Here is a 24,834-nt window from a genome sequence, read left to right as displayed (position 1 = left end):
CAATTACTCAATTTTACGCTACCTTACACTCAACCGAATTAAATTGACATCAATTATTATTTATTACCCAACATTATATATGATGGATTGGTCCCAGGACCCAGCCCAAATTCAAATAACAATAGTTGCACACCTTCAGATCTTTTTTGGGACGAATATTTTCCCTGAGTTGGTTTTTATCAGTTTCAGAACGCGATTGGCATAATAATATGTTAAGCTGCCTAGGTGACATGCTGTGACTGACTATAAAATTATGGTGATGATGCTTTGACCGAGTTAGAATTTTTTTTTCGTTTTTGGGTTAAGCAATATTGTTAGTTCTAACTCAATGTAGTAATCATTACCGCCGATTTCCTATTCCTAAATCTAAGAGATTTCACCCACAAGGTAGACCGACGACCTCATAAAGGTAGCAGGAAGGTGCTGGATGCAGGCCGCCACCAACTGGCCATTGTCGAATTCATTTGGGGAGGCCTATGTTCAGCAGTGGACCGAGTGGACGTCCTATGGCTGTAATGATGGTGATGAAATCTAAGAGATAATGAAGTTTCATTTTTACCTCTTCTTCAGCTCGGTTTCATTGAATAGGTTCAACGTGAGCGTGACGTTCTGCCACAAGTACTGGGCAGTGTTGTCCCTTTCCAGCGTCATGTTGTGGACGCGCTCTATCTCGCTCCCACCTTCGATGGCTTGGAACATGAAGGCACCTGGAATGAGAGAAAAAGGTTAAAAGGCAAATTTAAATAAAACAACAACATTGGTATTTTAAATAAAAGGTAACAGCTTCCCAGACTACTTACTTCTGCAAGTAGTAGTAGTTGGTTTTACGAAACCAGATAGAAATTTGTGAAGATGACTATAATTACATAACATTTAAGATGAATTCATTCATTCTGAATTTTATGGTGACATACAAATCTTTTAAGGCAAATGCCTATCTATCAAAATAGTGGAACATTTTAAATTATTAACGTCATGTAACATTATGGGTAACCTGCTGAAAGAACAATTTCCTCGTTTTTCTCCCCAACTATGGGAATTGTAGTTAATTTATTATGTGCATCTTTATCTGTGGTGGTAGATCACTACCTGTTAAAAACTTTTAAATAACAATAAATCACCACATAATCTAGAGGTCAATAGGCTATTTCTGACGCATCAGTAAATGCGTCCTTAATACATAAATTATCTAGATAAATAATTAGCTAACGATCCACTCAGCAAATGAGAGAAAGGTCAGCCAACCTCGACCTTAAACTAATTTCACGAAAGTCGAACTTGTTAAGTTCGTGAAGTATCCCGACGTCAATTAGCAATGTATTGGACGTCTGACGACACTTACAAATTAACTTAGTGCGGAATTCTTTCCGAAAATGTGAACAAATAATGATTTTGTTCCAAAATAGCACACAAGATTGACGGGACTATTCCCACCTCTTGTTCCCACCACTGCAACTCCTGTGTAGCCAGGATCTACAGCTTGACCGCCATAAAAACCCAACCAATGAAGATCAAGTTTGTCCCGGGAGAAAGTTAAACTGTCATTGGACCCGCAACGAAACTTCCACACGACACTTCGACTTCCCTCCATTGCAAAGCGGATGACAGGTAACAAAAAAGGTTTAAATCCTTTAAGAAAAGATAATGCACCACGGACAATAAATATTATTACTACAAGATGTCATTAGAGTCCATTTTCTGGCTAAAAGCTACCACCACTCTTTAGTCCACGTAAACCGCACGTCATGCGCACGCTGTCGTCACTTGACGGTTGCTTGCATCTTGCGTAGAAAAAATTAAAACTGTATCCACGAACCGGCACGTGGCGCCCTACCTGTCATCTTACGATCGTCATGAGATGTGCATGCATTCGTCAAATAACGGACCGTGGACAATAGGCCTTAGACGTAGAAGTTGCAGCATGTCCAGCAATGGACGTCATTTGGCTGAAACGAACCAACAACTTCCCGCTTCCGCTTGGCGTTATAAAACAAAACCCACTCAAACTGAAATTTTTCAGTGAAGTAAATTATTTTTCCATATGCACAGACCTAAAAATAACATTGATATGTATAATATTACAATCAATCTGCTTCCAAAATGTGCACTAACAAAAATAAATGTATTTACAACTCTATTTACAGGGAAGTTATTTATTCCTTGACCTTCCTAGCCAGTTAAAACAAGTACTATTTTCAACGAAGCTCTATAATTTATTCGCTGTGGCTGTGAAAAATAGTTGAAAGAAACTTTTGAAATTCAGCCATTTTTCCACCTTTTCGTTTTGTGGCGCTCAATCACGACTAAAACAATTAATCAATGACAGAGCTAAGGCGTAATTACTGGAGCGCGTGGAGTCATTAATTTATTATGAAAATGAGAGATGGGATATTTTTTGCATAAGGCTAACTAACTACGAACGACAAAGAATAGCTACGATTTTATTATTTACTAGCTTTCCGCCCGCGGCTTCGCCCACGTGGAATTTTGTCTGTCACAGAAAAACAATATCGCGCGCGTATTTGCTCACCGTTTAGACCTACCCTGGACTACGACAAACATTTTAAAACCAAAATCAACTCAATCGGCCCAGCCGTTCTCGAGTTTTAATCAGACTAACGAACATCAATTCATTTTTATTTATATAGATATTATTTAGATTACATTATTTTTTGCTCTACGCAAAAATCATCATCATCATCATTTCAGCCACAAGATGTCTACTGCTGAACATAGGCCTTCTCCAATGATTTCCATATTAACAGTTTGGTAGAGCGGCCTGCATCCAGCGTGTCTCCCAGCTACTTTAATAAGGTAGAGACAAATATTGTATAATGATATAGCTTATTATACTTTTGCGCCATCTTACTTTAACTTTGACAAACGTCAAAAATCTGCCAAACTCCCTACAAAAAATACCGGTGCCGTACAATTTCTGCAATATCCCAATTACTTTTCTGTGAATTTGTTCCTTGAAGATACGAAGTTAATAGTAACTTCGTATTCTTCCTCGAACTCCAACTTCGTACCGTAGGTGTTGACTTCTAGGAACTTGGTATATACATATATACATTATAATGAAGAATAGATCTTCAGCTCCAAACCGCTCGTCTGCGCTCTGCCTTTATAACACAAACCCTACATAAATTACGGGGAATTATAATGTCCTCAGGAACATGACTATAAAGTCGACTTGCTCTTTGAAGTCCCCGCACTCAGCTAAGGCCCAGTCCACACTACAAAGGCATTTCCATGCCAAAATGTTTGATTTAGTAGCGCAGATTACAAGAAACCTGATTGTTCTTGCGCCAAGTCCGTAATCGTGGTATCAGTGAGGCAATTAAAAGGTTTACGTAATTATTAACATTCTAACTAGAAAATTCATGTGAACTATGCTGAAATTAAGGATTTGGATAGTGGTTAAACAAAATTGGACGTGTACGTATGTATACTAATAGAACAAAATGTTTATTGGAAAATGGTCTATTAATAGAGAAATTTCAGTTTGAGCAAAATACCTACACTTGTAATATAGGAGTACTATTTCTCATTCCCTCTGCTGCCGCAGCATAACTACCAATAAAAACTTTAGCTCAATAGTTGGCGCCCCTTTGCCCGACCCTGTCACTCGCCAGTATCACTGACAATGAGAGACAATGAGTCATTGTATCAGCACTCACCCGCGATAGTGTAGGCCACGACCAGCACGATGACGCCGACGTTGCTGAACAGGAAGGCGAGCAGGCTTCGCGCGTAGGCCCGCACGCGCGAGGCGAGGCGGCGCCGGCGTCGCGGCATCGCGCGCTCATCCTGACGGGCCGCGCGCGCGCGCACTCATCGGGCACTACGCTACTTCATAGCTCGGCGCGCGCGTCTGCAACATGCGAATATTCGTCAATAATGCTTGATCAAATAAAAAGGTTGATTCTACTACTCAAATGCTTTACCTACAGGAACAATATCAAATTCGTCAAAAACTTTACACCCCCATACTTTGACTGATTGCTGATAATAAATGTTTGCATGTTGTGTGTGACCACGCCTTAAATTGTACCTATTCAGAAAAATCAAATATCTATTAAAACTTCAGTAAAATTATCAAGAATATTTGATTTTTCATTTCACGTCGTCATTTTGGGTAATGAAAATGCTTTATTAAAAAAATATTCGTTTCTCTACATTTCGCTACTACAGACATTAATGTCACTAAGGAATAATGTAGCTTTCTACGAGAAAAGGAATTTTTAGTCTCGGTTCTGTAGGTTCAGGGTTTATTCTTACAACTAATTATTATTGTAGATTAAATTAGTATCGTCATCACCATTTCAGCCACAGAAAGTCTACTGCTGAACATAGGGCTCCCCTAATAAATTAACGCATCACCCGGTTGGTATAGGCGTCCTTACTGAGAAGTGAACCGAGGAATCACACGTGATCACACGTCGCAAGCTCGGCAAATAGTCGGGCACAGAGCTGTGCTAACAGACGGGAACGACCACCAAAGCAAACACCTATCAGCAGACTGAATCCTTCAAATTATTGTTAAAGTTTACGACTACGTAACTACGAGTATTCTGTACCTCTAGCATGAACAACTTTCGTCTTCGAGTCGTTTCGACAAAATTCGATAACGAAATACGTCACCGACACTACGAGAGATTATTGATTGAAAGGCTTTGTGGTGTAAAATANCCTGTACATTCCGCCCGCCAAAGGACATTATAGCAGAATGTCCTTTAGTTATTTTAGAAAACAAGAAACAACAAAAAATATCTTCCTTAGAGGTAACACATTAAACTATACATTATAAAGTTTAACAGAAATGTCCTTGCCTGCAGCGAGGCATTGTAGTAAGTATACTACAAATATTTTACATACATACTTTATAACACAGTTTAAACACAATAGGTTCACAGAATACAATTTAAAATTATTTACAAGTTTTACAAAAACAGTATTGTCGCTTACACATTGAGGCAAGTGTTTTATTCCTTGCATGTGAATGCATTACCACAATGTTGGAAAATGACTTGTGTTTGGATGGACAGTTTGTATCTACGACGCCTGAAAATATCCAACCTAACGTCGTATCCTGAGCTAATACACGCCTATCTGCACTGCGTTTGATACTCGCTCGCATGACCTGACTGTATACCTCAGCACCTAACAATACGTTAATTTTGTGAGGTTTGTGATACTCAGGGTCGGCAAGATCCTCTGGTAGCAAGTGAATTGTATCTACTGGACGTGCCTCTACCGAAGGAAGGACAGACGTGATGGATTTCAGGACGAATGCGTTAACCTGCATACTGAAACTTGCGTCCAACCTTGACTTTATGTTTAAAGTCACAGTGGATTTTGTGGATAAACTATTATCCCCGCCTACACCTGTCACGGCGTGTTCAATTGATTTTTCTTTCAGTCCTAAGCGCTGAACCATTCCTTTAGTTATAAAAGATCCTTGCGAACCCTGATCTAACAAGGCTCGCATACCGCGGTAAGTACCATTTTTCGACTGGACTTCAACCAAGGCAGTTGGTAATAAGACCGTTTCATTACTTGTCGATGAAAATGATACCACCTTTTGATTAGACTTCCCTACTTGTGTGCCTAGTCTAGATTTCGTACCTTCCGCCCGCATGGCAGAATCAACGCCCTTCGCTGATTTCTCCCTCGTAGATAACCCGCTGGGATGTAATAACGTGTGATGACGTTTCTTACAAATATGACATTTGAAGTTGGTTTTACAAGCCTTGGCAGAGTGATTATTGTACAAACAAATAAAGCACAACCCTTTTTCCCGAGCAAAACATCGACGAGTTTCTTTTGTTTCGTGAGCAAACTGTTTACAATTTACAATCTTATGACTATCTTTACAATAAGTACAAATTACATTTCGTGAATGAAAAGATTGTGAGCTTTTACCTGTAACCCTCTCAGAACTAGTCCTTTCATTCAAGTTTTCTAGGCCTCTAAATCGTCTAGTTAAAAAGTGAACAAACTGTTCGTAGGTCGGCAGTTCATCGGTCCCGTCCGATGAAATGTTTAATTCCCATGCCTTCCTAGTCTCCTTGTCAAGTTTCCCACTGATTAGGTGAATGATAAAAATATCCCAAGATGAGACATCCACACCCAAGTTCTTAATAGACTCTAAGCAGTCAGAAGTAGTACTTAACAAGTATTTGATTTCCTGAGCTGATTCTGTACTTAAGCATTTTTGATTGAACAAACGTTTTAAAATGTTATTGACCAAATACCTTTTATTGTTGTACATAAGCTCGAGTTTTTCCCAGCAACTTATGTAATTTTCAGCTGTAACTGAAATGTTATTTAAAAGTTGTGCAGCATCTCCTACTAGGTAAGCTTTTAAATAATATAACTTTTGTGCTGCATCTAGTGATTGGTTATTGTGAACTAGTCCTATAAAAAGCTCTCTAAAAGTTTGCCATTCTATGTACTTACCTGAAAATGTTGGAATTTTAATTTCAGGCAATTTAAATTGAGTTGAGTGTTGAGATGGCTCTGTGTGTGATTCTAAAATGGGCAGTGAATGAAACTTATTTAATTTGTCCTTGATGTGAGACTTGTACTCCATATAAAGTTCCTCAACATCATCAAACACACTTTCCCTATAATAGTGAGAAGAGAAAAAAGTGACAATCGATAAAAAACATAAAAAGTAAAAAGAAGTTTCTCGCCGGCCAGGCGCGCGGCCAAGGAGTTTGGTCACACATTTGCGACCTCTACCATTTTTTCCTAGGCCGTCATTAGACAGACCTGTACATTCCGCCCGCCAAAGGACATTATAGCAGAATGTCCTTTAGTTATTTTAGAAAACAAGAAACAACAAAAAATCTCTTCCTTAGAGGTAACACATTAAACTATACATTATAAAGTTTAACAGAAAAGAACCATCCTTGCCTACTGCGAGGCATTGTAGTAAGTATACTACAAATATTTACATACATACTTTATAACACATAGAAAAAGTTATCAATTTTAACAAACACAATAGGTTAACCGAATACATTTTTAAAATTATTTACAAGGTTTACAAAAACAGTATTGCCGCTTACACATTGAGGTAAGTGTTTTACTCCTTGCATGCAAATGCATTACCGCAATGTTTGAAAATGACGCTGTTTTAGGTGGACAGTTTGTATCTACGACGCCTGAAAATATCCAACCTAACGTCGTATCCTGAGCTAATACACGCCTATCTGCACTATGTTTTATACCTGCTCGTGTGACCTGGCTGTATACCTCAGCGCCTAACAAGACGTCAATCTTGTGAGGTTTGTGATACTCAGGATCGGCAAGGTCCTCCGGTAACAAGTAGATAGTATCTACTGGACGTGCCAATACTGATGGAAGGATAGATGTTATCGATTTCAAGACGAACGCGTTTACCTGCATACTGAAACTTGCGTCCAACCTTGACTTTATGTTTAAAGTCACAGTGGACTTTGTGGATAAACTATTATCCCCGCCTACACCTGTCACGGCGTGTTCGTTAGGGTTCTCTTTCAGCCCTAAGCGCTGAACCATCTCTTTCGTTATAAAAGATCCTTGCGAACCCTGATCTAGCAAGGCTCGCATGCCGCGGTAAGTACCATTTTTCGACTCTGCTTGAACTAAGGCAGTCGGTAATAAAACCGTTTCATTACATTGTCCTGTCGAAATACATGTTACTACCTTTTCATTATGCTTTCCTACTTGTGTGCCTGAACTAGCTTTCGTACCTTCCGCCCGCATGGCAGAATCAACGCCCTTCGCGCATTTATCTCCCGTAGATTTCGATAACCCGCTGGGATGTAATAACGTATGATGACGTTTCTTACAAATATGACATTTGAAGTTGGTTTTACAAGCCTTGGCAGAGTGATTATTATACAAACAAATAAAGCACAACCCATTCTTCTGAGTAAAACACCGACGAGTTTCATTAGTTTCGTGGGCAAACTTTTTACAATTTACAATCTTATGACTAGCTTTACAATATGTACAAATTACATTTCGTGAATGAAAAGATTGTGAGCTTTTACCTGTAACCCGCTCAGAATTAGTCCTTTCATTCAAGTTTTCTAGGCCTCTGAATCGTCCAGTTAAAAACTGTGAAAACTGAACGTAGGTCGGCAGTTCATCAGTCCCATCCGATGAAATGTTTAACTCCCATGCCTTCCTAGTCTCCTTGTCAAGTTTCTCACTGATTAGGTGAATGATAAAAATATCCCAAGATGAGACATCCACACCCAAGTTCTTAATAGACTCTAAGCAGTCAGAAGTAGTACTTAACAAGTATTTGATTTCCTGAGCTGATTCTGTACTTAAGCATTTTTGATTGAATAAACGTTTTAAAATGTTATTGACCAAATACCTTTTATTGTTGTACATAAGCTCGAGTTTTTCCCAGCAACTTATGTAATTTTCAGCTGTAACTGAAATGTTATTTAAAAGTTGTGCAGCATCTCCTACTAGGTAAGCTTTTAAATAATATAACTTTTGTGCTGCATCTAGTGATTGGTTATTGTGAACTAGTCCTGTAAAAAGCTCTCTAAAAGTTTGCCATTCTATGTACTTACCTGAAAATATTGGAATTTTAATTTCAGGCAATTTAAATTGAGTTGAGTGTTGAAATGGCTCTGTGTGTGATTCTAAAATGGGCAGTGAATGAAACTTATTTAATTTGTCCTTGATGTGAGACTTGTACTCCATATAAAGTTCCTCAACATCATCAAACACACTTTCCCTATAATAGTCAGATTCCTGCCATTCATCCTCATCAATCGTGCTTACAATTTCCTGTTGAGTTTTAAAAAAGACTCCCCAATGTTGCTCTAATACCTCTAGCCTGGTCTCAAGATAAGCTTGAGTCAGTCTGTCCTTTGGAGACTTTTTAAAATTTGTAAATGCCCTTACAATTGCGGCCTTAGTGGCCTCCTGGACCTTAACTAGCGGCTCCATAGTTTACAAATCTATTTACAAATACACACAGCAAATAAAAATATACAAAACTACGCAAACAAAGAAACACAAAATATACAATCAGTTTAAAAATTACAAGTAAATATGAAAAATTGCAAAGTACTAATGTAGATTTAATGTCCCAAAGTTACGTTTTAAATCTTCTTTTTGTTTCAATAAGTAAGGTTTAAAGTACTCACGATTTCACTTCACAACACACACTATGATGATGATACTATGCACACCAGCTCCGATTTCTCACACTCATGCTCGCCGTGCTCGGTCTATGTAGCGCTCTCTAGCGCTCCTCGGTTGCCGCCAACCGCTGCCAAAGACTCTGCTCCTCCCGTACTGCTTATCCAGTCTTTACCAAAGACCAGATCCTTCCGCTGCCGTGTAGTCACCGCTGACACCACTGCAGGGACTCCGAAATAGCACCTTTGCTATCCGGTAATTTCGTACGGGCGGTATTCCGAAGTACGGATACCGTAATTTTCCTACCATTACTTCAAAGCCATCCCGACTCGTAGGACCATGAACGAAATACGTCACCGACACTACGAGAGATTAATTGAAAGGCTTTTTGGTGTAAAATAAAATTATATTGTAAAATAAAATATCAAGTTACATGTTTTAGTTCAGAGTAGAAAAGTCAAGAGAAGAGAAAAAAGTGACAATCGATAAAAAACATAAATAGTAAAAAGAAGTTTCTCGCCGGCCAGGCGCGCGGCCAAGGAGTTTGGTCACACATTTGCGACCTCTACCATTTTTTCCTAGGCCGTCATTAGACAGACCTGTACACTATAAAAAATTAAAAAAAAATCTCAAAAAATTTTTGACCTCTTTTTTGTCGATAAAAATAGGTCTAGTTTCATCTATTTTCATATGTACACTTTAACGTGACTCACACTGTATAACAAGACCTTGACTTACTTGACTTAAGGTACTATGTCCCCTTGATGGGGCAGAGGCGTCCACAACAGTCCTCCCTCGCGTTCGGTCTTGAGCTTCGCGTTTAATCTCGCTCCAGGTCTTGCCGATTTTCTTCACCTCGTCTGTAACAAGACCTATGAATGTTAAATTGACTCGACTCATCATGAGGTTATATTTATTTTTTGCTGCAGGAGCATGAACCCTCTAAGTAATTTACCGGAGGTTCTTTTTAAGTGATTAAAAATTTTTGAATGAAATATTGATTATAAATACGCAGCCAAGCGTGTAATGTGTATTAAACAATTCCAAAGAAACAAACATTATTTACTTAAGTTAAGTACCTAGTTGTTTAAAGTGTTACCACAGTGTTACATAGTATCTCAAATATTCCAGTGAACTGCTACCTCCATATAAAATTTTCTTTAGGGCGTGTAGTTTATAAACGTTGTCTAGACAGACCTTAAATGTATTTAATAAAGTACAATTAAACTAAGTATAAGAGCTTTTGTAATTATAAGGGTTTTCGTAATATAGAAAATGAAAATAGGTGCTTATTAATTAATATCAAATATAGCAGATGCTTTACGACTCTCTATATTAGAATACAGAGAATAATATAATACGAATTTTTAGCGTTTGAATGACGTATAATCGCTGAAAATTCGTTTGATTCAGCTGCCAGAGTGCAGACTAGCACAGATGTTTTTTTAATTCATGACTAAAATTATAAATTACATAGGTACATACAAAACTATAAACTAACATAACACACACACAATGCACACTCCTAATATATTACACATAGCACGTCTTACAGTAAGTACACAGAATATTCACGTCATTATATTTATAAAAAAATATTAATTGTAGAATAATATTTATTTCTTTATTATTGATTTTGAGTAGAATTTACACAAAACACCTATAGTTATGCAGAGCGTTGTCTCCTGGCACAGGCAATCATACGCCTAAAAGGAGGCTTCGTCTATTAGTATTTAAGTAAGCCTTTATAAAGAAATAAAGAATTTTGAATTTTTTGAATTTTGAATAAAAACATGTAATTAATTGAGTTTCAATTAAGACATGTATGGTTAGAATTTGATAGTATTTTTTAAAGATTACAATTAATTAATTTAAAACCATCATGGTGGTTTTTATAGCTCTAGTTATGTACGAGTATCTCTCTTTACGCTCTGAGTTGTTTGCGATGGATATTATTCCTTATTGACTGGTTGTGTCTAGTCTCATATGAAGACAAACATGTTTATTAATCAACTAGCTTTCCGCCCGCGGCTTCGCGCGCGTGGACTACATTATCTACATATTTTACGGAACCCTATTTTTTTCCAAAATAAAATTTAGCCTATGTTACTCGTGGATAATGTAGCTTTCGAATGGTGAAAATTTTTTTAAAAACGGTCCAGTATTTTTTGAGCCTATTCATTACAACCAAACAAACAAAGTTTTCCTCTTTATAATATTAGTGTANACTCATATCCATAAACTTGAAACATGCCAAAACGCAATGGAACGAAGCATGATGGGGAAAAGACTTTCTGATAGAGTAAGAACCACCACCATAAAGAATTGTACAAGAACAAAAGATGTAACAGTAACTATCAGAAAGTTGAAATGGAGATGGACAGGACACACAATTAGAGGAAAAGAGAAATGGTCTAAATCTACAATGAACTGGTTCACAAGGCATTTTAAGCGAAAACGGGGAAGGCCACCAAGAAGATGGGTAGATGAAATAAAGGCCACAGCTGGAGGTGGATGGGCAACAGTTGCAGGAGATAGAGGAGAGTGGAAACAGTTGGAGGAGGCCTTTGCCAAAAAAGGCACACAGACAAGTGTCAATTAGAATAATATTAAACTCAATCAATTTTAAACTCTGTATGTCTGAATAAAGGCTTATATTATTATTATTATTATTAAGGAATAATGTAGCTTTCTACGAGGAAAGGATTTTTTAGTCTCGGTTCTGTAGGTTTAGGGTTTATATTCTTACAACTACTTATTATTAGATTAAATTAGTATCGTCATCATCATTTCAGCCACAGAAAGTCTACTGCTGAACATAGGGCTCCCCCAATACATTAACGCATCACCCGGTTGGTATAGGCGTCCTTACTGAGAAGTGAACCGAGGAATCACACGTCGCAAGCTCGGCAAATAGTCGGGCACAGAACTGTGCTAACAGACGGGAACGACCACCAAAGCAAACACCTATCAGCAGACTGAATCCTCCAAATTATTGTTAAAGTTTACGACTACGTAACTACGAGTATTCTGTACCTCTAGCATGAACAACTTTCGTCTTCGAGTCGTTTCGACAAAATTCGATACTAAACCTTCGAATTAAACGATAACGTGACAATTTTGAGTGTCAAAATAAGTTTCGTGCAACCATTTCATTAACTAAGTTCACTTTACGACACGTTCGCAAGGGCGCTGTTTTAGTTTTCTTACTAAATCTTTTGATGACGATTCGAATACGCAAACGATTCAAAGTCGAAAGTTTTTCGTGCTAGACGTACTGATGTAAGCTATAACACTGAAATAAAATAAAATCCGTCAAATAATTAGTTTTGACACGAAGGAATAATAAACCTCTATCCAACCAACTTCACAAGCTTTCGCGTCTATAAAATATTATAAATAAAATAAATATTATAAAAAGTGGCTCTACATAATTTATTTTAGTTTGGCGTCAACAAAATTTAAAATTAACAACTTATATTATTTACGATCCGCATTAATACTAAAGATTTATTTAAATAGCCACTGGAAGATTGAGGACTTCCTGCATCTGATTTAGATTCAAAATACTATTTAATAAACTTTATTAAGTGTAAGAGTGTACCGGAAATTTNACCGGAAACTTTCCCTGTATTTATATTTGTCACATTTTATTTCATGATTTAGGTGTGTGAGTAATAAACTGGACTATAAATCGACTATACAAGAGTGTTGAAGCCAAATGAATTCCGGTTTGTGTAGGCATTTACTGATAGATTTATACCTCACCTTCGTGTGCCTATCACATCTTGTCAGATAGTGAGTCATCAAAGGCGGACTGCTAATACAAAATGATTTCAGATTTTATGTGCCTCATCTGGGAATCAAACCTCACCAATAAATTACTTATTCTGTAACAATTACGTCAATTTTTCTTTATTATAAATTGGATTACACAACACGTAATCTATTATTTATTAATATGAAACATTATAATTTAAGTTTTTCAGTAACTGAATATAAGCTTGCATTAAAACTAGTTGATCTCTATCCATGTACTTATTATGAAATATTTATCTTATCACTCATGCATGCTGAGTGCTGCAAATAAATTAAGTCTCTCATCTATACTCCCAGGATAATATTAGGCATACCCTTTATAATGGGTTCAAAAAGTGCGTGTCCTCCAGATTTTCAGTACCAGAGAGAATTACAGACGTCTCGCACTGTATCAATAAGCTTTTCAACCTACACCCAGTCTGAAGAGCAATGGCCACAGCCCACGGACAAAAGACTACTCAGTTCGTTTACATCTGTATAATAAAAAAAATGCAAGCTAGATGTAAAACTCGCTTCCACCTTCGGCCTGATCATTACTTTCTATCAGGTGAGATGCAGGCCAGATCTTTCTCAATGTGGATAAAAAAAAGAAAGGATAAACTCATTAATTTGATAAGTTTGTAAGGTGTCGTATCCACAAACAGTTTGTCGACAATGCGCGATATTTTGTGCCATCGCAGAAAATATAATTGGCAAACACACTACGACCAAATTCCGCAAAAGAGACAAAAATAAACGATACCATAACCACCAAATTATAAGGCCTCGTCCATCCTCATTTTTACCACATATAAGGAAAGGCTGAAAAATCACACAAACCAACTCGCAAGAGAAATAGTAGAACAAACCCACAATACCACCACAAGACTGAAAAGATGGCAAATACTACAGATGGACAAAAGATGCTTGTGGCTTGGACTGAATATTGGAAGGCTGGACTAGATTGCTACGTAAATGAGTGAAGACCGAGGGAGAGAATTGACTGAAATACCCCTCCTTAAGAACACAAAAAAGCAAGACAAAACATCTGATTATGACCCAAGTCGATTGCAGATATAAAAAGGAGAAAAAAAAACGTTCGATTACCGTTTTTTACAAAGAAAGAAATATAATTCAATGTGTGCTGGCTGTCCTCCACAAACTGGCAGAGCAAGCCCCTTGCGTCAGTCAGCAGCGCGGCACACGCGACAGCCAAACAGAATTCAAGACCCTTCATTTGTCTTTGTCATTTTGCCTCTTTGTGTGGAGGCCGTGAGGGCTCTATGTCGGCGGATGTTATTGAGAGGTATCGTTGTCACTCCATGACGACCTCGTCTAGTGGAGAGTAGATACTTCTGCTAGAGCTAGGTTGTTGATTTTAGCAACGTAGTTGATGAGAAATGATCGCAGTCGACATCGATTTAGACGTTAATTCGTGGTTTATACTTTTATTTAACCAACTTCAAATATTGCTATCATGTCTTTTGTAAACTGGTATTTGCTGAGTAAGATTGTTACATCTCAGACTCTTCATCCTCACTAAACTACCCTATCAGTTGAAAAACACAGACAGACATGTCTCGAGAAAAACTGTTTCAAATCATCGGAGGGAAGCCCTTAAAAATTGAGCAATATAATCATGGTTTTGCAGAAATGGCAACTGACTGTATAAATTAATGGGAAAATGTGGTAATAATCGTAACGAGTAAGGCGAAGGAGTATTAAAATTCTACTACACTAGATAGTGCAGTACACTAAATGCATAGATTTTTATTTGGAATGCAGTTATCAGCAGTAATCCGCCTGCACTAGCCCCCCGCCTCTAGCGAAGCGTCTAAATATAGAAGTGTCAGTTTGTCCGTTCGCTCTTTGATTAGTAANTTATTCGTGAATTATTGTTACGTCCGGGTGTCCGGGTGACACCGTTAATTGCGTCCGGGACGGCTGTCCGGTTAATAATAGCCGGTTATTCGGCAGACGGACTTCGAATGTTTAAGTTAGTTGCTGAAGCAGTTTGTGAATGGAGCCTCAGTTTTACCTCAACGTTATCTTTCACTGTTCTTACGGACTGTTTGAAACTGCACGTAAAAATAATATTCGTTCCTGAAAGTATATCGTTACGACTTCTTTAAGTCTGAGATTTTACTTAAAACTGAAAGTCCAATAAAAACTTTAATCCTGAAAACATTTTCACTAATAACTTTAAAGGAAAATAGTTTCCTTTTTATTTAGGTACCTACCTACTTACTTTATTTTTGTAGAAATACTACAGCAAAAAGGATATTTAATTTATCCTGATATTTGGATGAATTGATATTCTTCGTTATATGCCACGTCATATCAGAAATTATATCACTAGTAAACCGAGTGCCAAAACCCAAAAGCCTTACTATGCCGAACGTTTCTCACTTGACTCGATTTCATCGTCTCTCTCACTCATACCAAAGCTTATGATGAATGACAGAGATGGGTGGTTGGTTGATACATCGATATTGATTTCTAGAGTAGACCCCAGTCCCAAATCTACGCCGGTTAGCTGGAGCTAAGCAAACATAACTGATTCTGAGAAACGTAGAGTGTTGATAGAGACTAGAGCAAATAGAGAGGAACGTAACATCATTTCAAGTATCTGAGGCAATATATCTTGAGACAGACGTGTTTTATCATCGCTCGCTAGGTTATGTCGTAATTTGTTTCAACAAGGTTTTGGTTAAAAGACTGATTTACACATTCACTCACGTTAATTATTATCGTTCGGGTAAATTGATTCAGCCAAATAATAATTTCAGAAAGAAATTGGTAGGCCTAAACAACTCTAAATAAGCAAATGCTATATCTATGAAGCTACGAAACGGCACGGTAACTCTAGTTAACATAAGAATTTACATTCTGCACGAAAAATAGGAATACGGAAACATTTGTTTCCACAATTACTTCGATGTATACGAGTAATTAGTAAATCTATCTTACAAATGTCTTGGTAAGGATAGTGATGACTACAAAAAGAAACAGAAAATTAAATTGCTCAATCGATCACAACATTACTGAGAGAGATCTTGAAAAATCCAAACAGTAGGTAAGCACAAAGTTATTTAAACCATTGTCAAAACAAACGCCGGTGACAAATGACCTCATTAATTCCAAAGTCGACAGCCAGTCACATAATTACGTCAGACGTTCATTTACGAAATTCCCTCTTATTCTGAGACGTTAGACGAATGATGCTCGATATAATATCAATTTATAAATTACTGACATTATAGAGATTTGCTTGAACATTTGTATCATTCCTGTAATTTCAGGATGAAAATACTTTCACAAATTGAAAGCTATTCATCCTTTCAATGTAACCTTAGACTGCTAACCAATAAACAGAGCAATTACTTAACCGCTATACTTTTATTATGAGGCCATATCTATGTATGTAAACCCCTGTGATATCTTATGTGGTTATAAAAAGTGCTATTTTCCAAAAACAAATTTAAATTCTGACACCATATTTACAACTAAACGACATGAATATACTGTGCGAAAATAAACCAAAACGTAAGTAGATCAGATCCCGGAATACAGAGTAGGTATACAGGATGGAATTTTGTAATGCCACCTGAAGGGAAAGTACTCTTAATACTGTAGATAGAAAAATTTACCTAAAGAAAACATCCCTTTATTTTTGAAAAGAAATAGAACTGTATTCGAAGATTTCCAAAAAAATTTTTGCCCCACCCGGGAATCGAACCAACTAAAATATGTTAAAAATGACAGCCTGTATTTTTATTACATCTATCGTTAGGGTTACTTAACCCTTATAAAGTTTGTTAGAGTTAGTAAGTGTGAGAGATTTTATTTTATATTCTATCACCTAAGTAGGTATAAGGATAAAATCTCTCTAACAAACTTTATAAATCAAATGAAAGGAAAACTTTGAAATCTTAAAGACAATTAAAAAATACAGAAAATTTTATGGCCTGACGGTGAATTTTTGAAAAAATTTCGGAATACTTTAATGCAGTTCCCTTTCGTTTCAAAAATAAAGAAAAGTTTTCTTTGAGTAAAATTTTCTATCTACAGTATTAAGAGTATTTTCCCTCCTGGTGACATTACAAAATTCCATCCTGTATAATAAACGACCCCAGTGAGATATGAACCTGCAAATATAGCTAGCTATGTACGCCTCCACGCGAACTGGCGACTATCAATTGAACGAAAACTAACTGAAAACTAAATATTTACAGCTCGCCATTAATTCTGCCGACACACTGAGTACCATTTTAGTCCAAACAAATTGGGCTATCAATTAAACTCGCGTATAGTTTAGCTGCATCCTAAATTATGTTAGTCGAATTAACTCCAGACATAAATCAAAGCTTATACTCTGCACTAGTTCTTTCCCGCGGCTTCTCCTGCGTGAATTTCGTTCAAATACAGAGGCTTTATTGCGCTCGTGCCTCCCTTCCAAAAACCAGAAAGAAAAGTATCCAATATTTTTTGCCGTGTCTCCATCTCAATGTCTACCAAATTGCATAGAAATCGGTTCAGTTTTCAGTATGAAAAGAAATCCACGTATCTTCACAAACTTTCTCATTTATAATACTCGCAAGTATAATAAATCCCATCAAAAACAATACTTGTCAAAAAAACCAAGTCTCGCAACTCAGTTGTTCTACGGTAAAAAGTTGTGAGATCCATGTAATACCAAGTCCAGGCCAGGAAATCTTTAACGTTTTACATAAATATATTGACTTGGCCATCGCATGAAAACACGTGTAAATTAAATTATTTTTTGATGGGATCTCATTTCTTTTTGTATTTTGTAGACAGCAGTTATATGTATCTAGAAAACTGGACCGAAATTGAAAAATTTTACTCGACTTGGCGGTTGCACTACCGTGCCCCCAAATATTTTAGTTTTTCCTTGATTCATACACCAAACACTACTTATATTCCAAATTTGAAGCTTCTAGGTCTGCTAGAAGTGCTTTAGAGTTTTGATGATCGGTGAGTCAGTGAGTCAGTCAGTGAGTCAGTCAGTGAGTCAGTCAGTGAGTGACCCGTTATAATTCTTAAAGTACTGGTTCAAATTGAATGAAATTTTAAATATACCGTGTCTTTACAATGCCTGCATAGCTAATGAAAATTCAGCCTTCTAGTTTTATCCACAACGAAGTTACAGGCGGTCGAAAATGGCCTGAATTGCTTCGAGAAAAGGATGGTACGGCCGTGCCGCTTTTTTGATCGACTTGGTGGGGGCACTGCCGTGCCCCCAGATAGGACTGTAGTAGGTGGTACATATTATTTACCTATAACGATAATGTGAAGTTACTAACACCGCTCATTTTTTGTTTGTTGTCCGTCTGTCCGTATTTATTTATTTATTCATTCATTCATCATTCATTCATTTATTCATTCATTCATTCAGTCGTTCATTGATCATTCACCGTTACATCTTAAATCCTGTTAAGGTTTGTCCAGACACTATTGCTCTCTATACAAATAGAATAAACGTCTTAGTATAAACTCTACCTTTACCAAATTGCATAGAAATCGGTTCAGTGTTTTATGGCTAGTATGTGAGCAGCGCTGTTTTATCGATAAAAGAACATTGAAGGAGCAACACTACTCCCAACAAAGCATGGAGTTTGGAAGTCAGACGCTCTCCAGACACGAAACACATTCCAGTGATAAGCAATGGTGCTGCCGACAGCCGCAGTAATTAGCATTGAAACGATTTTAAAGTGGGAACGGACAGTTTGTGCCAAATAAATAAGATAGATAGTATTTATCGTAGCTACTTTATGCGTAGTTGCATGTACAGTAAGCTATTTATGAAGTAAATAGATTAGATTCTAATCAATAGCTTAATCTAATCATTAGAGTATCAGGCGTGCTATTCACTAACGCGATTATTTTGTTTGATGATAAGACATTGCAAGAAGGAAATATGATTCTGGCATAAAAATAATACTAATAACAGCGATCCCAGATGTTTAACAATCCTTTTTATGAGTTTTTTCATCCTTAACGAGGAATCTCTTGGCCTGCATCTTACCTAATGATCAGGCCAAAGATGGAAACGAGCTTCACACGGAATCCTCATACACAGAAGAACTCGCTATCTTATCTCTAACTGCCTGAATACAACAATGCTGTAGTTACAATATCTTAGCAGAATTTCGAAATTACAGTTCAAGGAAATACGCCTGAACGAGCTTTTCTTGAAACGTAGCTTTCGCAGCAACTATCGATACAATAGTGACACGATGCAATATCGTATAACGCATACTGGCACTTGTAATTCGAAATTCCAATATGGTCGGTGGACGTCATATAGCACAATATGCGCCCACATTTTCTGCACACGAATTCTGCGTGTATTGCGACGTCGCTCGTTTATGATTTGATCGGACCAGTTTATCGATTTCGACAGCTAACGACACTCGTTTTACTCGTGTTACCGATTGTTACAGTTGCTAATTTAGGTAACACGAGGTCGCTTCGAAAACAGGGGTTAGGGTTGTGCAGTTAATTGACAAGATTGAATATACTGGGAGTAGTATTAATGCATCACCTCGATAGTTATAGAGCGAATTTTCTGTTTTAGCTCCGAGCTTTTGCTTGCCTATTCGCCCGCGAGAATATCGAACTGTCATCATCATCATCATCATTTCAGCCATAGGACGTCCACCTTTGAACATACGCCTCCCCCTAAGATTTCCACAATGGCCGGTTGGTGGCGTCCTGCATCCAGCGCCTTCCTGCTACCTCTATGGGGTCGTCGGTCCACCTTGTGGGTGGACGTCCTACGCTGCGCTTTCCGGTACGAGGCCTCCACTCCAAAACCTACTATGTGCCATGCCCGTTGCCACTTCAGCTTACTAATCCGTTAGGCTATGTCAGCAACTTTAGTTCGTTTACGGTTCTCCTCATTTCTGATTCGATCTCTTAAAGAAATACTGAGCATAGCCTTCTCCATTGCACGCTATGCAATCCCCCTTTCAAAAACTGGGAGAAAACTATTCTATATCTTTCTCTTTGACAAATAATACCTACACTTTAACCGTCCTCATAAAATCACTATCTAATGGTGAAATGAACACCATATCGTGTCTTGAAAAACGATACTTAGTCGGAACCGTTATCGGCGATATATTATATTTTTAATCCAGTACATCGTAATAAAATAATGTTGTGCTCTACTTCAATGACGATTAACGTAGTCTGTCACATTTTACGTCAAATAAACATTTTGCTTCACATCGAAGCAATATTCGTCGTCATAGACCGTCGTAGCTAGCCCATAGACAAGTTTATAGCCGCACTAATGTTATTTCGGGTTTATGTGACCGCGGCCCTAATGTGACGTCTTGGAATAGCTTTATCGACGCTACCTGCACTTACGCATTGCATCGTGTGGTCGCTACCAGATGCGTGTACATGTACAAACGATAGCACATAAAACTATGCACTGGCACAATTTAAAGTTGTTTGGTAAAGTAATTAAGTATTGCAAGAAAGAAAGAAAAAAAAGGAAAAATAAAAAAAAATGTCGTAACCATAATGGTTTGCGCTTAGTATGAGGTCTGTATTTGTTTTGACTATTTTATGATGGGTTACTAATCGTCGAATCTGTAGAGAAAAGATAATTAAAGGATTGGGAGGATGCCTTCGTCCAACAGTGGACGTCATTTGGCTGAAACGAACGAACAAGTGTTCCATACAATTTAACATAATCTTTTTAATCTAGCAGAACTTCGACACAAATATTTGGCCAGTCCTGAAAAGCACGCTTAACATAAAAGAAATAGAACCCTTCTATCTTCAACTGAACTCTGAATAAATATCGCTGAAACATAAGCCCTTCCCACAGCTCGCTGAGTGATAACCACATGTATTCGTTCGCATTACAAACAGAGAACACATGCTGACATGAGAGGTACAATCACACACAATCAATCTGTGTAAAAACAAGTGTTGTAGAAATGTAAGCATGTAATCAGTATTGTACTCGCGTGTACTAAATTAGGCTCGGTTTCCACCAAGGCAGAGCGGTGGGGAGCGGAGCAGAGAAAATTTTTGGATAATCAATGAGATTTTATTTTATTTGCACATCTCCACTCAGCTCCGCTTCAGTGGAAATGGATCGAGCGGAGAAGAGCGAAAAAGTGTCGGGCGCACTTGTTTTTCTATAGGCCTTGTCCAGGAGGGCGAATTCGCCGCGAATGTCTACGCGCGCAGAATCATACGCGCGTTGGCGAGATACTAGCAGCCAATACATTGCGTCCACAAGACACGCGCGAGTTGAAAATTCGCGCGTAAATGGCTTCATACATTACGCTCGTGTTAGTGCGAAGACATTCGCGGAGAATTCGCCTTTCTGGACAAGGCCATAGAATTTGACAGCGGCGGCGGCGCGGCGCCGTGAGGTGTTCCATAGATAGCAATAGACTGACAGCTACGCACAGCTCACACGTCTCCGCACCGCTCGGCGCTTCTACGCCCTTCTCTGCTATGCCTTGGTGGAAATAGCCTGCCTTCGCTGCACATCTCTCGTATCTGCACCGCTCCGCTTGGTGGGACCCAGGCCTTACTGACTAGACGTCCCGTCACACTCCCACGCATGTGATAAACCACAGCCGGCTAACAATGTCTCCATCTGCTGGTTATTTCGAACGGTGAAATCAGGCTGGGTACTAATATCTTAATTATTGCTAGTAAAACATTATTTAGGCTGAGGTGTACCAGTAAGAGAGTCTCTAACCGGAAGGTATACTGTTTACAGTATTCCGGTTAGTTTACAGTACAGTACAGTTACATTACAGTTAGCAGATTATTATGTTTTCAGGATCATAGTCATTATCATCAATAACATTAACATATTTTTTTTCTTTACTTCATTAATATTGTTTCAGTAAACTGGTCGAGAATGCTTTAGTGCATTAAGTTCGCCTTATGTAGATACAAATTTATTTTGGCATTGAAGTTTAAATAAATAAATAAAAATATTATTATCAAATAAATTTCAAAGAACTCAGCTTTCCACAGAGCCCGGTCCCGAACTGCCTTATGAACGAAAACAATAAGGAATCTTTTGACGAGTGAACTACCAAGAACATTCGCGAATTCACCTACTTAGTAATTACTTAATTTTTGAATGAAGATCGCTTCTATCCAGCATAATATTCTTCGCCGCATCAGTGCCGTCTGAAGGTGCTTGGTTCAATTCCCAGGTGGGACACGCAAATTCCCGATTCCCGGTTTGATATTACAGCTAAAACTATGTTTACCTACTACTTTCCAAGTAGAAGATAGATCGTGAATCTGATAGTCTTATGGAGTCTCATAAAATGTTACACCATAATTATATTGTAATCAGGCCTACAATTACGGAAACAGAACATATTTTATGAAATCTTAAAATTAATCTTCACTTTGTTTATTCAAATTACAATCACAAAAAGCTTGAACCCGTCTTATTTTAAGTCAGTTTCTTTATATTTCTCTTTTGATATTAACAAAGGCAGCTTCATGTTTTATATCAGATAAAAAGGTTGGCTCTAGTTTAGAGATTAGAGCTTTTGAAATGCTTTTTACTACAGCTTTAATGGCAGGGGTCAACAGTCTCGTAAATTGACTACAAATATTACAAAGGAAAAGTATATACAAACGCATTTTTTTTCTGTTAATAACTGAGAATTCCGAATAAGAGGCAATGTGAGGCAGTAATCTATCAATTGAATATTACAGTAGTCTAATGTCTAGATTGCCACACTTGTAATGGCTTTCATCAAAGAATAATTACAATGTTAAAATTGATTGCATTGTTGTGTTCCGGCAGTTAGAGGTAAGATAGCCGTTCCTCCGTGGTTGAGGATTCCGGGTGAAGCTCGCTTCCACCTTTGGCCTGATCATCACTTACCATCAGGTGAGATACAGGCCAAGAGCTTCCTCGTTGTGGATAAAAAAAATACTTACTGTGAGTGGTAATGTGACCAATTTTTACAGAATCGGTTTTTACTGAAACACCTACTACTGCTGAAGTTTTACTGAACAATTAAAATGAGCATTAAGCACTTGAAATTCTAAATGTAATTATTTAAAATGAATGCCATTATTGACCTCATTTCCATTAACAATGTTGTCTTTATAGTGAAGTCAAATCGGATCACCCTATTATAACTTTCATCACAGTCTAGCGAAGCAGTTTAGTGACTAGTAGTCCATTTTCTCAGTCGCTAGCTACTTCATTATAATTATTATGATTTATGACAACTAAACAGTGCTGTTTTCTATTCGAATTTCGGACACAGAAAATATTGCGACAGGTCACGCGTTTAGTCTAAAAATGATACATCATACGCTAAATTCTGTCATGAAATTGTCACACGCACTTTGCTGCTACTAAAAGTAACTTATATTTACGATTTTACGATGTTTGATTTTCAAATGAACTTACTAATTTATCTTTTTTGTAAAATTTTACATTAAAGTCATCATTTCTCATATTTTGGACTCGAAACTTACAGAAATTTTAATTTATTAGAGGAGAGGGTAGCGTCTTAATTAATCGTACCTACTATGATCAATGTTGGTAAGTATTATAAATAATATGAAAATTGACACATAATTTTGTTTATTTTATTTACGAAAAACTAGTTTTTATCGGTATTTACAATTTGAATCTGGATAGGAAACTACACACATAAGAATAGTTCCTAATTAAAAAATATCTACCCGCGTTTGCTGAACATACATTTTCTTTGAGACTGATCTCATAATTATTCCTTTGTCATAGTTTTATTGAAAGATTTTATTATGAAACTGAAAAATATTTGGATTAGACTCATTGTTAAAGTACAAATACGATATCATTATCACTATGAAACTATGCTATACTCACTTTGCTAAACGTAAACACTTAATTTGCAACTAAAACTTGTATAACCATAGATCATTTTGAAATCACATACAACACAATAATCTTTCACTTGATAAAAAGAACCAACTTTCACTTTATAAAAAAAAACCAAACACCACTTTGGAAAACTGTTTAAAAACAGTAGGACGCTTGTCAAAGTATATCAGATTGCAAAATAAACAGAAAAGCCAAAGAATTGGTGGAAGCTTCAGAAGTGTGAAGCAGGATAGTGGCGCGGGCGCACTGAGTCGCCGCATTTGAAATCAGTTGTTACTATGTCATAGATTAAATTGACAGAAGCGACAAATAATCATATTGAAATTATGTGCAAATGACTGGAATAAAAAAATAATGAATAAAAGGCTTTATTTAGCACCAATAATTAAAATTACGAGTAGGCACCTATTAAAAGAAAAAAACAAGAAATGTAATAAATGTACAGGACACCCGCTCGGTAGGATGTAAAGTCAACTATTAGTTTAGCCATTCTAGTTCATAGTTACGTAATTTTGGTGAGCTTTTTTAATGGCACTCGTTTAGGTATATTTGTACTTACAAATTATTTTCATTCTGCGTCTAATATTTTATTCCATCTTTATTGCCCCATTCTTTCCCACAACAATCTATTTTAAGAACTGAAATCTCATAAAGCAGATGTCTTTTTCATTTGAAAGTCATTTACCTACCTACTTTCTGCAATAATCGACTTTTTACAGCGCTTTCACATCTCAATATTACTTTAACTACCACTTCGGGACAATAAATTGACCAGTGCTGAGAAAAAGCAGCGCTAGAAAGTAAGTAACTTTTTCAGCCTCTTTCAAGGATGTAGAATTAGTACAATACCTAGTTATACTGTAAAGTTCTAAGTGGCATGTCTGTAGTTACTTAGCCTTTGCCCCGTCTCGTCTAATATTAGGTGCGCGCGCGCCGGCCGCGCGTATCAGTTCAGGTTTTTATTG

The 24,834-nt window shown here is 37.3% G+C and overlaps 1 protein-coding gene across 1 annotated transcript in view; it reads right to left on the bottom strand.

Moving 5' to 3' along the window:
• sand (potassium two pore domain channel sandman) overlaps positions 1–24,098 on the bottom strand; it is a 38,693-nt gene extending 14,595 nt beyond the window's left edge. Inside the window, exons 1-3 of the mRNA XM_028305245.1 lie at positions 23,855–24,098; positions 3,681–3,874; positions 560–707 (exon numbers count right to left, since the gene is read on the bottom strand). Coding sequence (XP_028161046.1) covers positions 560–707; positions 3,681–3,798 — 266 coding nt within the window. The 5' untranslated portion in view covers positions 3,799–3,874; positions 23,855–24,098. The remainder of the gene's footprint in view (positions 1–559; positions 708–3,680; positions 3,875–23,854) is intronic.
• Between the last annotated feature and the right edge of the window lie 736 nt (positions 24,099–24,834).

The sequence above is a fragment of the Ostrinia furnacalis genome, unplaced genomic scaffold (genome assembly GCF_004193835.3).
Source record: "Ostrinia furnacalis isolate ACB-3 unplaced genomic scaffold, ASM419383v2 OfSCF0166, whole genome shotgun sequence".
Lineage (NCBI taxonomy): Eukaryota > Metazoa > Arthropoda > Insecta > Lepidoptera > Crambidae > Ostrinia > Ostrinia furnacalis.
The sequence above is the reverse complement of the archived record's forward strand: the minus strand, read 5'-3'. Positions and strand labels throughout refer to the sequence as shown.